The sequence below is a fragment of the Perca fluviatilis genome, chromosome 12, assembly GCF_010015445.1.
Source record: "Perca fluviatilis chromosome 12, GENO_Pfluv_1.0, whole genome shotgun sequence".
Taxonomy (NCBI): Eukaryota; Metazoa; Chordata; class Actinopteri; order Perciformes; family Percidae; genus Perca; species Perca fluviatilis.
In genome coordinates this window covers 28,901,890-28,915,263 of record NC_053123.1, presented here as the reverse complement: position 1 = coordinate 28,915,263, position 13,374 = coordinate 28,901,890, and the positions used below count along the sequence as shown (strand labels likewise).

General features: G+C 40.5%; 1 protein-coding gene across 1 annotated transcript; it reads left to right on the top strand.

The window, feature by feature from the left end:
* Positions 1-1,115: 1,115 nt before the first annotated feature.
* Positions 1,116-12,951, top strand: LOC120569760 (acetylcholinesterase collagenic tail peptide-like). Its single transcript, XM_039817807.1, has 14 exons — positions 1,116-1,251; positions 3,573-3,685; positions 4,019-4,060; positions 4,257-4,283; positions 4,388-4,459; positions 6,054-6,119; positions 7,987-8,013; positions 8,147-8,191; positions 8,283-8,318; positions 8,424-8,504; positions 9,676-9,772; positions 10,861-10,970; positions 11,209-11,328; positions 11,584-12,951. Exons 5-14 carry the CDS (start codon positions 4,439-4,441, stop codon positions 11,599-11,601), a joined length of 621 nt encoding a protein of 206 aa, XP_039673741.1. The 5' UTR covers positions 1,116-1,251; positions 3,573-3,685; positions 4,019-4,060; positions 4,257-4,283; positions 4,388-4,438; the 3' UTR covers positions 11,602-12,951.
* The last annotated feature ends 423 nt before the right edge of the window (positions 12,952-13,374 follow it).

Below are 13,374 nucleotides of genomic sequence, written 5' to 3'. Positions count from 1 at the left end.
AACATTTCAATATACTTAATCTATTAAATAGATGGTAACACTTTACTTGAAGGTATCTACATAAGTGACATGACACTGTCCTGACACATGAACCATAACCATAACCATAACTATAACTTGTCATGACAAAAACTGAATGACACTTACTACAAGAAGCATTATGTCATAAACATTTATGACTTGTTTATAATGTTTTATGACATGTTCATGACAGTGTCATGTCACTCTTATGTAGATACCTTCAAATAAAGTGTAACCAAATAGATTATAGAATTTAAATCATCTATTCTTAGACTTCAAAAACAAAACTGAGATAGTTAAAAAACAAATTAAGGCATTTCTCTCTCTGCAAAGACTGGGCCATACAAATGTATACAAAATATCTTATATCTATCAGTTTAGACTAGGGTTGTACCTTAATTATTGTGGCTCTTTTTCATGACTAAAAATGCCTCTTTTGATAGTAAGTGGCTGACGCCTGTTTTAGGAAAGCACTGAACTACGGGACATTATCTGTGCAGTGACACAACACTCAGTAATTTACAGTACAATACATTGTTTCAATTATATAACTCTGTTACTGTTCAGTATTTTGAAATTACATTACATGTCATTTAGCTGACGCTTTTATCCAAAGCGAAATCCAAGTGCTTTCAACCCTGAAGGTTAGCTTTAAATAAGCAAAACTACAAAGAGCCATATGAAAGTGCAGCTTCAAGAAATATACTATATATATATTTCTTTTAATTTTATTTTTGTGTTTTTAGTACAGCATGTATTCACATGTATATACAATGTATTTCTCTCCTGTTGACCTCACTGTAAGGTCTCTCTGAATCAGATCATCAGTAAGTTTTATAGAATTACATTAAACTGTGAGATCGCCGTGAGGAACTTGGCTAAAAGCCTAGAATGTAAAAGGAAAGAACTAATGATAATATAATACAATCTGACAGAAGGTGCCACTGACTCCTTTTACGGCTCCATCCTCTCCAGTGCAGGCCTGAGGAGCAGGCTTCTCTTTGGCTCGGTGCGTTAGTAATTATCTGATTATTTCTGCCGAGCGCTGCCAGGGGCTGCGTTGCATTTCCACAGTTTATTGAGAGAAAGTCGAAACTCAGCGTGCAAGCCTAGCAGATTGGGCTCCAGATCTGCTGGACGCTGACCAGGGGCGAGAAGCAGCCCCAGCAGACATCACTGCTGCAGGACGAGAGCTGCCGCACAGCGCTGGGAAGAGGAGGCATCACCGAGGTAAGACACACAACGCACATCACAAGGCGTGTGAACACAGCGAGCCATTTTAACCTCCTCTGATATCTGAACTATGAGAAGCATCAGTTAGTAATCCTGATAACACAGCTGCATTCATTGTGTGCGATAAATATCTCGAGATGCACCATCATCCTTTTGAGTGGGTTAGCAGTTTTCCAAACATATCACATCTTTAATTAGTATGCTGTTGAGTTGTATCTGTTGTATAGGCTGATTTTGTAAATTTTTTAGCCGTATTTGGCTATTAACACTAATTGTAAATTCAATGTAAATCAGTTTGGGTGAAGACTTTAAAAAAAAAAAAAAAATCTACCAGTACCTTTTAGATAACAGAGTGATCTGTGTTATTTCTGCATAAAAATACGTTTTCTGAAATATGCAAACTGTAAACAAGTGGAATTGCATCTGAAGTTAGTGAGATTTTGTCCTCTACAGTATTTTAGCCTACTTGTTACAAGAACAAGAGATTTAAAGCTTGAATAGGAGACTTGTAATCTGTGTTTTGCAGTGCAGGTAAACATGTTCACTGCAGGAAGGATTTACACCGCTCTGAAAGACAGAAGAATGAAAGATGAAGGTGTCAGGGGTCCTATTTATCAAAGCGTGAATGGAACAAGTTCCAAATCTGTCTGAAGGAACTTTCCATTACATAAAAGTCATCATATATCAAACATGCATTAATCCCAGCTGATCTACATCCACCTGCTGCTTCTCTACCACAACAGGGTTAGTTTGTATGTGTGTGTGTGTGTGTGTGTGTGTGTGTGTGTGTGTGTGTGTGTGTGTGTGTGTGTGTGTGTGTGTGTGTGTGTGTGTATTGTCAGGAGTGGTTATAAATGCATGCACATTCGGGACAGCAAAAACGTAATGTGTAACGATGGTTTATTAACGAGGCCTCAGATCAGATCTTAGATCGTTTTAACAAAATATGATATTAGAAAAAGGGAACCTGAGTCAACACATTAAAGAAGTTCTGGTAGCACTTTACTTGAAGGTATCTACATAAGAGTGTCATGACACTGTCATGAACACATGAACCCTAACCCTAACCCTAACCCTAACCCTTGTCCCCTGGTGCCCGTGCCCCTCATAGCACCCATCCTGGGCGCTGCGTTTTAACCCAAACCTAGCCCTAACCCTAACTTGTCATGACAAAAACCGAATGACACTTACTGACAGAAGCGTTATGTCATAAACGTTCATGACCTGTTTATAATGTTTATGACACGTTCATGACAGTGTCCTGTCACGCTTATGTAGACACCTTCAAGTAAAGTGTAACCAAAGTTCCTATTTTTCATCACTACGTTCAACTCGTTTCGATTCGTCCCATTTGGTCGCTGTTGCAGGTGAAGAGAGGACATGCTGACTCAGCTGGTTTTGGGATGGACTGCCTTGCTCGGCGGCCTCCAGCCGGCGGTTGCCTCCGTCACAACCAGTGAGTACACACGTGATCGGCAGAGGCAACCGGACGTTGAGATCAGACCCTAACAGCCCCCCCGCCCCCCCCCCCGAGCCAGAAGCAGCTGAGATGTATTGCGGGGGGGATTGTGTAAAAAATGTTTCCACGACGGGGTTGCAGTAATGGTGGCCCATAGTTTCTCATAACAGCGTGGCAAAAAGACCTCACCAATGTATTCTGTACATATATCGTCTGCTCACACAGGGAATTTAGGGAGACAGCAGTTACAGAATAACGCTGGTTTTTCTCTTCTTGCTTTCTAATTTTTCTTAGTTGCTAACTGGATGTGTCTAGTGGTTGTTATTCGAGTGGAGCTGTAGCCCTCTGAAGAAAAGGATAGCTGTCTTTGGAGCAGAGTTCACATAAAGAGTTATACATTGTGATTGTGAACCAGATGGGGCCCTGTGCACGGGTGGGGGGTGTGAAATCAGAATCAGAAAAGCGTTTATTGCCACAGTAAGTTGCACTTGTGTGGAATTGACCTTGGTATTTGGTGCATAAATAAACAAACAAACGTAATGAAAATTAATAAGAATAAACAATAACTACCGAAACACAAAAAAATATATACAAAATAGGATAGAAAAAGGAGGCTGAATGATTAGGGGGGGGGGGAATACTCAAAATTACTGAATTTAACATGACCTATGTAAACATTTAAAGGGTTATCAATGGGCCTGGGCCAGAGTTTCAAAACATTTATTATGTCTGTCTGTCTGTCCTTCTGTCTCTCTCTCTGTCCATCTGTCTGTCTGTCTGTCCGTCTGTCTCTCTCACTCTCTCTCCGTCTGTCTGTCTGTCTGTCTGTCTGTCTGTCTGTCTGTCCGTCCGCCTGTAGGGTTTCTATCTAGCAGAGACAGCGGGTGTTCAGCTCCAAAATGTGAAGTCTTCATCCCTCCTCCACCTCCACCACCTGTGTTTCCTACAGTCAAACGGAGAGCAGGGCTGCTGGTGATGACACACACACACACACACACACACACACACACACACACACACACACACACACACACACACACACACACACACACACACACACACACACACACACACACACACACACACAAATGGCTGTAACAAGAGTGCATTTAAGTTCAGCTCACTTTAAGCCCCTGTGTGTTTAATTCAGCAGCCTTCACTGCCATTTACCTTCCCACAGTGTCTGATTGTTACACATCCTACACGTGTTGGGGGGGGGGCTTTACATTTAAAAATGTGTTAACAATCCTATCCTAAATGCCTGACTTCAAACTAAACCCTGCTGATTTGCCTTTGACTCTTCAGGTCGATATAACAGAACACATCACAGGAGCGAAAGGGGAAAAGGTATGACAGACCAATTCTGCTTCTGTTTGGCACCATTAAACAAGAAATGTGTCGTTTAAATTAATCGGTGCATAATGTAAGGTAGTAGTCTCCCGTTTTTCCATACTCCTTTGCTGTAACCGTTTCTATGTAATGACCGTGTTTTGTTTTTTTATGAGCACTACGCAGCAGACTTTAATGTTGTTTGTGTCTAAAGGGCTCCAGAGGACCCAGAGGACCCAAGGTACAGTCTATCAGCTTACTGCATGTGCAACTGTGTAAGCATGGAGCTCTTCTCTACAACAAATTGAAAAGTCATGCTGTGTCAAACTGCTGAGTGTATTTTAGGGCCAACCTGGTGTACCGGGTCCAGATGCAGAACCTGGAACACAAGGAGCCATGGGACAGCCCGGTCAAAAGGTCACAGAAACACCATTCATGTCTATCTTACCACCAGCTATCAAACGCTGACATGACAACAGCGTTCTCACATCTAAAAGACAACCTATGTGATGTTAAAGGTGCAGTAGGTAAGACTTATATATCTAACTTTCTGTCATATTTGCTGAAACTGACCCTATGTTTCAGTAGATCTACATAAAGCAGGTAATTTAAAAAATAATCCGGCTCCTCTGGCACCACCTACAGCCTGTAGTGCGATTTGCAAAAATCCACAGCTCCCTCCCATTCTCCCTCGTGGGGGGAGGTGCTTAGGAGACCATTTTGGGCTTTAGCAGAAAGGAGGGGAGGGATGGAGAAGTTGTCAATGTTCAAATTCTTTGGCTAAGTCCTGGATCTCCACAATCCTACCTACAGCACCTTTAACTCTTTCCTGCCACTGCGGCGATGTGTTTCATCTGTGTATTTACCTTATTTTGTCTCGTATCAAGACACACATTTCCAGAAAGTCGTGCAAACTGCAGAGCAGAGAACTGTAACTGAACAAAGAACCTGAAAACTACCCAGTCCCCAAATCAGCAGTCCTTATTCATGTGTTGAGAGAAATCACTGTTGAAGGCTTACCAAATGAGTCGTTTATTAGCAGTTTTAAGTGTTTTACAGGCAGCTTGGATATCATTTTAGATTTTTTATTTTACCTCTGTCATTGGAAAAAAGTCAGGATATTAACGCATGTTCAGAACTGCAAATTAAGCTAAAATCACAGAAAACTGCACCATGACTGCCAGGAATGCTGTTCATATTCAGTCTCTGGCTCACAAAGACTTTTTTTTTTTTTCCATTACAGAAAACAAACACAAAACACATGTGGAGCTATGAGGAAAATCTCTCCTCTATTTACATCATCACAATTTGAACCATCAGGTGCAATACATTTTTAAAAGTCACAAATTATCCGTCCGTGCCAAATCAAATCTTAGTAATAAACAGTGTTGTGACCAAGTCATCTTTGCTCAAGTCCCTGGTAAGTCTCAAGGCATCGAGTTATTTTTTTTGTTACAGTATGTCAAGTCGAGTCGAGTCCTTAGTTAAGCCAAGTCAAGTCCCAAATCGAGTCGCTTTTTTTCCATCTTGCGTGCAATTTTTAAATCCAAAAGGGATTAGTCGTGGCCCAGATGCAGCCATTGTGGCGGTCTGGTCCTACTAATGAGGCTTCATCAGGGGTTTTTGATGTTACGTGTTGCCACAGCAACTGACAGCCAGTCGTCCAATCACGACGATCACATACCGGGGAGTTTTTTTTGAGTCGTCCAATCATTATTCACAGTTTGCGCTGCTGCCGCTGCATAGCATACTTGATAGTTAGACAGAAACGTGACAACGTTACATTATATTATTTTATATTTTACAGCTAACATTTAGACTTATGAATACACATCCAAGTCACCAAGTCTCAATTCAACATGTCTGAGTTATCTCTCACCACCATTGGGATTACTTTTGTGAACTTTAGATGAGGCAAAACAATGTGTATTTACATTCATTTACTTAACTGAAGGGTTCTGACACAGCAACGCTTTGAACGCTGTGCCATGATGTTTTGATGTTTCCACAGGGAGAGAAGGGTGACAGAGGCTGGAGGGGCCTGTATGGAGACATAGGAACTCCCGGGATCATACAGGTACATTTGAGCTTTTTTCATTCAGCTCCTGTTGACTCATACATTAGGAAAATGACCATGTTTCCACATCATATACCACCTGGTTTAATATATATTTCATGAACTTGCGAAACATGCGACATGCCCATGATGAAAGCCAGGCAACTAACAAACACGTAAGTCATCACCACATACAGTATAAGCTAAGTTATTTACACACATTATGACAGAGGAATTAAAGTTATATGGACATATTTACCATTGACCTGATACATTGATTGCAATTTGTCCATCATGTTTTTAAATCATACAAAAGAACATCCAGAAGTGTACCGGTAATATTTACCACCTCATCTGCTGTAAGAAGTGTGTGACATAACAACCTGAATGCACCACCGGTTCTTATGAATGGCAAACGTGCCTGCTTACATTCAACTGTGCAGCGAATTTGGGGAATTGACTTTTTACAGTGGGACAGCAGTTGGGAAGGGGATGCGGTTGTACCCTGGCTTTAACAGCAAAAGGGGGTCATGTTTTAAAGGGGAAGCACTGTTAATAGATTACAGTAGGACCAAATCTTTTCTTTCATATCTCTCTTACAATATTTACTTATTAGCACACACAAAAAGTGCCAAAAAAGTTATTAGATATTTGAAAAGTGGACCAATTCAAATATCTGGGTGTCAACCTTGATCCAACTCTCAGCTTTAAAAAAAACATCTCAAAAAGCTGGGCAAAACACTGAAATTTAATCTGTCAAACTACAGAAACATAAGAAATTCCCTTACTGTTGAGGCATCAAGTACATACCTATACGCAATGATTAGTCCACATTTTTTATATTGTATTTCACGTTGGTCTCAGGCATGTAAAACAGCCCTAAGGCCACTTGAATCATTGTATAAAAGTGTTCTAACGATCCATGACAAATAGCCACGTCACTACCATCACTGTCATATTTTCAATAAATATGACATGCTAAATTTTGAAAAGGTTATATGTCACTCAAATGTTTGCATAATTTTTTTTAATAATTCATAATGCTTCTGCTCCTCCTCTGAACAGATTTGTTCCACCCTGCTCTGAAAAAATAACACGGGTAACTAGATCAGCAACAAGGGGAGAGTGCCAAGACATTTATTCCATCATTCCAAGCATTGGTTAAATAGATAAGATGCAATAAACATAAATATAGCAAGTGAAAATAACAGTATAATATAAAAAGTATTTCAGAGTCACAAGTTTAGAAGTCCCAAGAGTGAGGGACTTTAACATGTGCATGCTTTAACATGTTTCAGCAGTAGTCTATTTCCACGACGTTCAACTTCTGGGATTTCTATGTTGCTACCGGCAATTCTGTCGGATTTCAGTCTTTTCGTCCGGATATCCGGTACCTTGCGCTTTCTTTGTGTTGGAATTTTAAACTCCTCAGATCTCTGCAGGGTAAATCCAGACTAGACTAGACTATCTGTCCAATCTGAGTTTTCTGTCGCACGACTAAAACAACTTTTAAACGTACACACTTTCCACCAAAACAAGTTCCTTCCTGAGGCTGTTTTGCAGAGGCACAGTCTGGCGCTTAGCACCGCCCAAGACGATTGTGATTGGTTTAAAGAAATGCCAATAAACCAGAGCACGTTTTACTCCCATCCTGGAATGCTGTGTGGACTTGCCATACCTTCCTTTGCAGCGCTGTGGAGGAAGGTCTGGCAATGCGAGACTAGTTCTGGCAATGTGAGACTAGTTCAGTATTCACTGTTGTTTTAGTGTCTTTGAAAGCAGACACAGACATTTTTTTATAGCGTTATCCACCAGACCCGTGGCCCTCTGCTGCCCACACTAAAGCTAAATTAAAATTGAAATGAATAACACTGGTGTGTATTCACAGGGCACTAAGGGACGTAAAGGATCCAGGGTAAGTGACAGTTACGTCTTCTTTTTGGTTTTATATTGCCTTTGAACACCACTGGCTTTTCTTCAGAGCAACACTTACTGTGTGATCCCCACTTATTTCTCATCTTCTTTATTTATTTCTATCCCTCCATCAGGGTGATAAAGGTGTGAGAGGAAACAGAGGACCCGGAGGAGAGAGGGTGAGGAAAAAAACGTTTCTTTCGCGAAATGCGACGTCATTATACGAATGAATGAAACGGTTTGTACCAATCGACCCGTGTGTCCCTTCAGGGTGAGCGCGGCATCGCTGCAGCGCCAGGAGAGAAGGTAGAAGACGTAATAAACACAAAGTCCGAAATAAAAGTGAGTTGAAACCATTCTGAATGGGAGTGAAGCTGTGAAGGCATCCTGTTCCGTGCTGTGCTGTTCCAGGGCGACCCAGGCCAGTGGGGAGATGCAGGCCAGATGGGTGAGCAAGGACCCAGAGGAGAGCCTGGAGGCAGAGGAGGCCTGGTAGGTATATTAGATTAGATTGACTTTACTGATCCCAAATTGGGACATTTCAGCGCTACAACAGCAAAATATAAGACACACAGCACACACACAGAATATACAAGAAATAATAAGTATTCTATCCTATTTATTATTTCTTCTGTGTGTGCTGTGTGTCTTACAGTGGATGCAGAGGAATAGATACATGTCTGCCAGAAAAATGTTTTCGATTTGAATCCCAGTTCCTGCATTTCTACATACATTTATAGGAACTATGGTGATACAGAATCCAGGAAATAATTTAGTTGACCATAATGAAATCATGCCAGAAAGAATAGTACTAAACTATGTATAAGAAAAATATCTCTTACTTTCTTTATTGCTTAAAATAGTGGCCAACCACTGAGACTTTTAAATAAAATAATATCAAACTAATTTGAAAGTGTGTGGACACACACACACACACACACACACACACACACACACACACACACACACACACACACACACACACACACACACACACGAGGAGAGGAGATGATTTTGAAAAGTGTTGGGGAGGGGACATGTCCCCTCTGTCCCCAGTGGAAATGACGCCCTAGTGTATAGGCTGTAGCGCTGAAACTAATGATTATTTTCATTGTCAATTAATCTGTTGATTAGTTTTTCAATTAGTTGTTTGGTCTATAAAATATCAGAAAATGGGGAAAAATGTGGATCAGTGTTTTCCCAAAGCCCAAGAGGACGTCCTCAAATGTCTCGTTTTGTCCACAACTCAAAGATGTTCAGTTTACTGTCACAGAGGAGAGAAGAAACTAGAAAAAATTCACATTTATAGAAGCTAGAATCAGAGAATTATTAACTGATTAATCGATCATCAAAATAGTTGGGGATTAATTTAATAGTTGACAATTAATTGATTTATTGATTCATCTTTGCAGCTCTAATACCATATATTCATGTGGAAGGCTGACATGACACAATGGTTTCTAGCAGGAAACTCGCAATGAATCAAATCACAATTACCCTGCCAGTCTGTCATCAGTATTACTGCAGTTTGATTATGAGTAATATTTCTAGATTTCTAGACGTTGTTTACCTCCATGTAACTGGTTTACGTGTCTACTTGCTAACCAGCTAATTGTTTGATCAATCAACGATTCAATGAATAAAAATAAATCCCTGTGTGCAGGCGTTGAAGGGATCTCGTGGAACTCCAGGAAAGCCCGGTCGTCCTGGTCCTGCAGGACTGTCTGGTCGGACTGGAGAGCCTGGTCTACCTGGACAAGGTGCGTGACAGCAGGTTACAGATGAACTAGTCTATATTCTCGACGTTCCACTTCCAGGATTGCTCGGTGGCCGACGGAAGTTCCCCCGGAGTTCACTCTTTTAGGTATAGGTTTTAGATATCCGTTACCTTCCCCTTTTTGTGTTTGCGTTCTAAACTCCAATGGATTTCTGAGGACTATGGTTAACTGCTCCTCAGATCTCTGCAGGGGAAATCCAGACAGCTAGCTAGACTATCTGTCCAATCTGAGTTTTCTGTTCCATACTAAAACTACTTTTGAACGTACACATGTTCCACCAAAACAAGTTCCTTCCCGTGGTTCCGTCCAGTGCTTAGTGCTCCATGAGACGGGAGTTGCTGCTCTACCGCTGCCTCCATCAGTTAGCTAGTTAGTGTTATTCTGGGACCTTGGCGTTTTAAAGGTGCAGTAAGTGATTCTGCACAAAGATTGGCTTTAGTTAATACACAGCTGTGTATTAACACTGGATTTGTTTTTCAGCGCACACAGTAAATAGAGAGCTAGGTGACCGTGAGAAGACATTCACTGTGTATTGGATTAACATCCCTTACTATACCTTTCATGTGCTAGTTCGTAGAGTCTGGTGGCTTTGAAGAGAGCAGAGATAACGGATTCAGTTCCCCGTCGTAAAGGCTGTCTGACAGCCAGGTAAAGTGGTGAAAATATTCTAAATTTAGCGTACACTTGAAAACTGATACAGATTTTTTTAGGTGTCTTAAATGCGTTTAGCTGCTGCCCTCGAACACAGCAGGACATTGCTTAGCTTCCGTGTCGGTACTCCAGTCTTCTTCTCCTAACTGGGGGCGTGCCGACCACCATCTACTGTAGCTAACACACTGACTATGGAGAAGTAGCTACATACAACCACACTTCAAAAGATCAGAACTATCCCTTTAATTATTATTAAATTAGTATCAATATGGGAGACTAGTACATGGAGATCAGAGCTGGGCAGCGGTAATTGATTTCGACCATCATCAACGTCATCATGTAGCATGAATATGTTGTCATACTGAGAGTGTAATGACATCTTCTTTTATATCTATGGGTAATGGTACCTTGTGCTGTAGTGTACGTCCTAACAGGCCTGCAGGGAGACACAGGAAACCGAGGCCCTTCAGCCAAATGCAACTGTTCACAGGTTCGAACCCCAGAACGATTGTTGGACAGAGTCCAGACGGTCAGTGTCACACACACACATATTCTATTACCACTAGTTTTACACTTATTTTTGGGTAATCTTTACTCTGTGTGTGTGTATATAGTTATAAACAATATGTATTTTAATGTGTTTTAAGTTCATATTTTTGCCTAAGTAGGTCCACAAGAACAGAATAAGACCTAGGGACTGTAGCACGCACGCACGTACCAATGCTGGCTGGCCCCTTAAAAATGTTGTCATATGTTTATCTCTCCAGATCTTTGTTGCGGACGGAGAGAAACAGATGAGGAGGCTGCGGGGGGAGAACGTGATGGTGCTGCGGACGGACAGAAAAGCTCTGTACATCTACTCTGACTCTCAATGGATCAACGTACTGGTAACTACTGCTGGAGAGAAATAAAAACGCCAGCATGGCATCGCCACAGAAACAGTAGTAAAGTTATATAAATATGAGGTTTGAGTAGCCCCTTATGTGGTTAACCAATCACACGTATGTACACGTGGAGCTGGAGTGGACAGGGTCAAGGTGTCAGAATAAGAGACAGATGTTACAAATGACAATGGCGTTATTCTCTTTATCCTGATAACTGATTCCTCTTTCTGTTTTCATGCTGCCTCCTGATTGGACCAGGAGGACCCCAGACACTGACCCCCAACTCCATTCAACACAGGCTGACGTGCCCTCGAGCAAGACCCTTAACCCCAACTGCTCCAGCGGCCAGCAGCTCAGACTGTGGTTATACTGGAAAGCTTCTGGGTGTAAATGTGGGTAACTTAGTGAGTGTGATCAGGGTCCTGAAAATCTACCCATGTTAAATAAAGGTTGGCCTGTCCTCTGTACAGATCCTCTAAGATGTATTATTATTTATTGTAATTACATATTTCAGCATTCCCTCTTATATAATTGATATGTGCATGTGTATTGTTCCGGTGTTTACATTTAGGTTTACATTATGTTTCATTTCAGCAATCCTTATTCATAGTGTTTCTCTTTTGTTAAAATACATTAACTGTATTTTTCATTGTAATATTTCCCTATTTTCAATAGTTTTATTTCATGAATCTAGAATGCATCCATTATTCACTTAATGTATCGCTGCTGCGGCTGCAGTGATTCAGCTCCCATGAAAGATTAGTAAAAATTGGATTACTGTCTCTGGCATTGATGATCTGATAGCTGTCATATTGCAGATGTTATTCTTGGCTTTCCTTTTATTTAGTCTCAATTTTTTTTCAGGGATTTATCAAATGTTTGTATGCAATAGGGAATCAGGAACCGAACGTAAGGACAAAGAGTCTAAATACAGTACTTCACTAACAAGTTAATTTCAATCAGGAGAGACTTCGTTGCAGATATGCAAACATTTATTTGTAAGTTACAAGTGCAAAGTAAGAAGGTACATAAACTTTGAAGATTAGACTCCATCGTAACAAAGGTGTATATATATATTTTTGAGGTTTAGAAAACCCCAAACATATCCCCCAGTCTAGACACTGGTGGTGGCGACGAAAAAAGCCAACAGGGAGCCGTCAGCCGGAAGAAGACCGAGAACACCATGGTCGAAGATGCCTGGAGTGGAAGGGGAGGAGGCGGGTCGCACTCTCGTCTGAAAAGACAACTGACAGAAGCAGGGGAGAGAACAGATTTAAAACATGGTTGTCATGCTGTGATTGGCTTGAAGATACGTGCCCGATTCGGATTGGTTTACATGAACCTAATTCCCTCAAACCAGCTGATCAGTTTATGAGAAGAGTGTTAACGTTAATGAAGTCTCCCTGACAGAATTCACGCTGAGTTACATTAGTACTTGCCTGAAAAAAGGACGATTTTTTATGACATACTACAATATGACTTTTTTTATGCTCAAAACATTTCATGAAAAGTCACAGTATAGTATGTCATTAAAAAGTCATAGTATTGTAGCCATAAAAAGTGGTAAAAAAGCCATGGTTTATCTCTGTTCATCATTTTCCTGTAAATAAATGAACCATTGTTAAAGTGTTTCAGCAGCCTTTTCTTGTCCTTTTGGTCACAATGTTTTGGGTAAACTTCATGGTACTCCATCTGTCCCCCTATACATTAAGTAAAGGTCATAAAAAGTCATAGTATAGCATGTCGTAAAAATAGTATAGGATGTCATAAAAAAGTCATAGCACAGTATGTTGTAAAACAACAACATAAAAAGTCATAGTATATTATGTTGTACAAAGATTCATAAAAGGTCATAAATAAGTCATAGTATAGTATGTTGAAAAAAGTCATAGTATAGTATGTCGAAAAAAGTCATAGTACAGTACATTGAAGAAAGTCGTAAAAAAGGTTATAGTATAGTATGTTGAAAAGTCATAGTATAGTATGTTGAAAAAAGTCATATTATATAGTATGTCGAAACAAATCGTAAATGAAGTAATAGTATAGTAT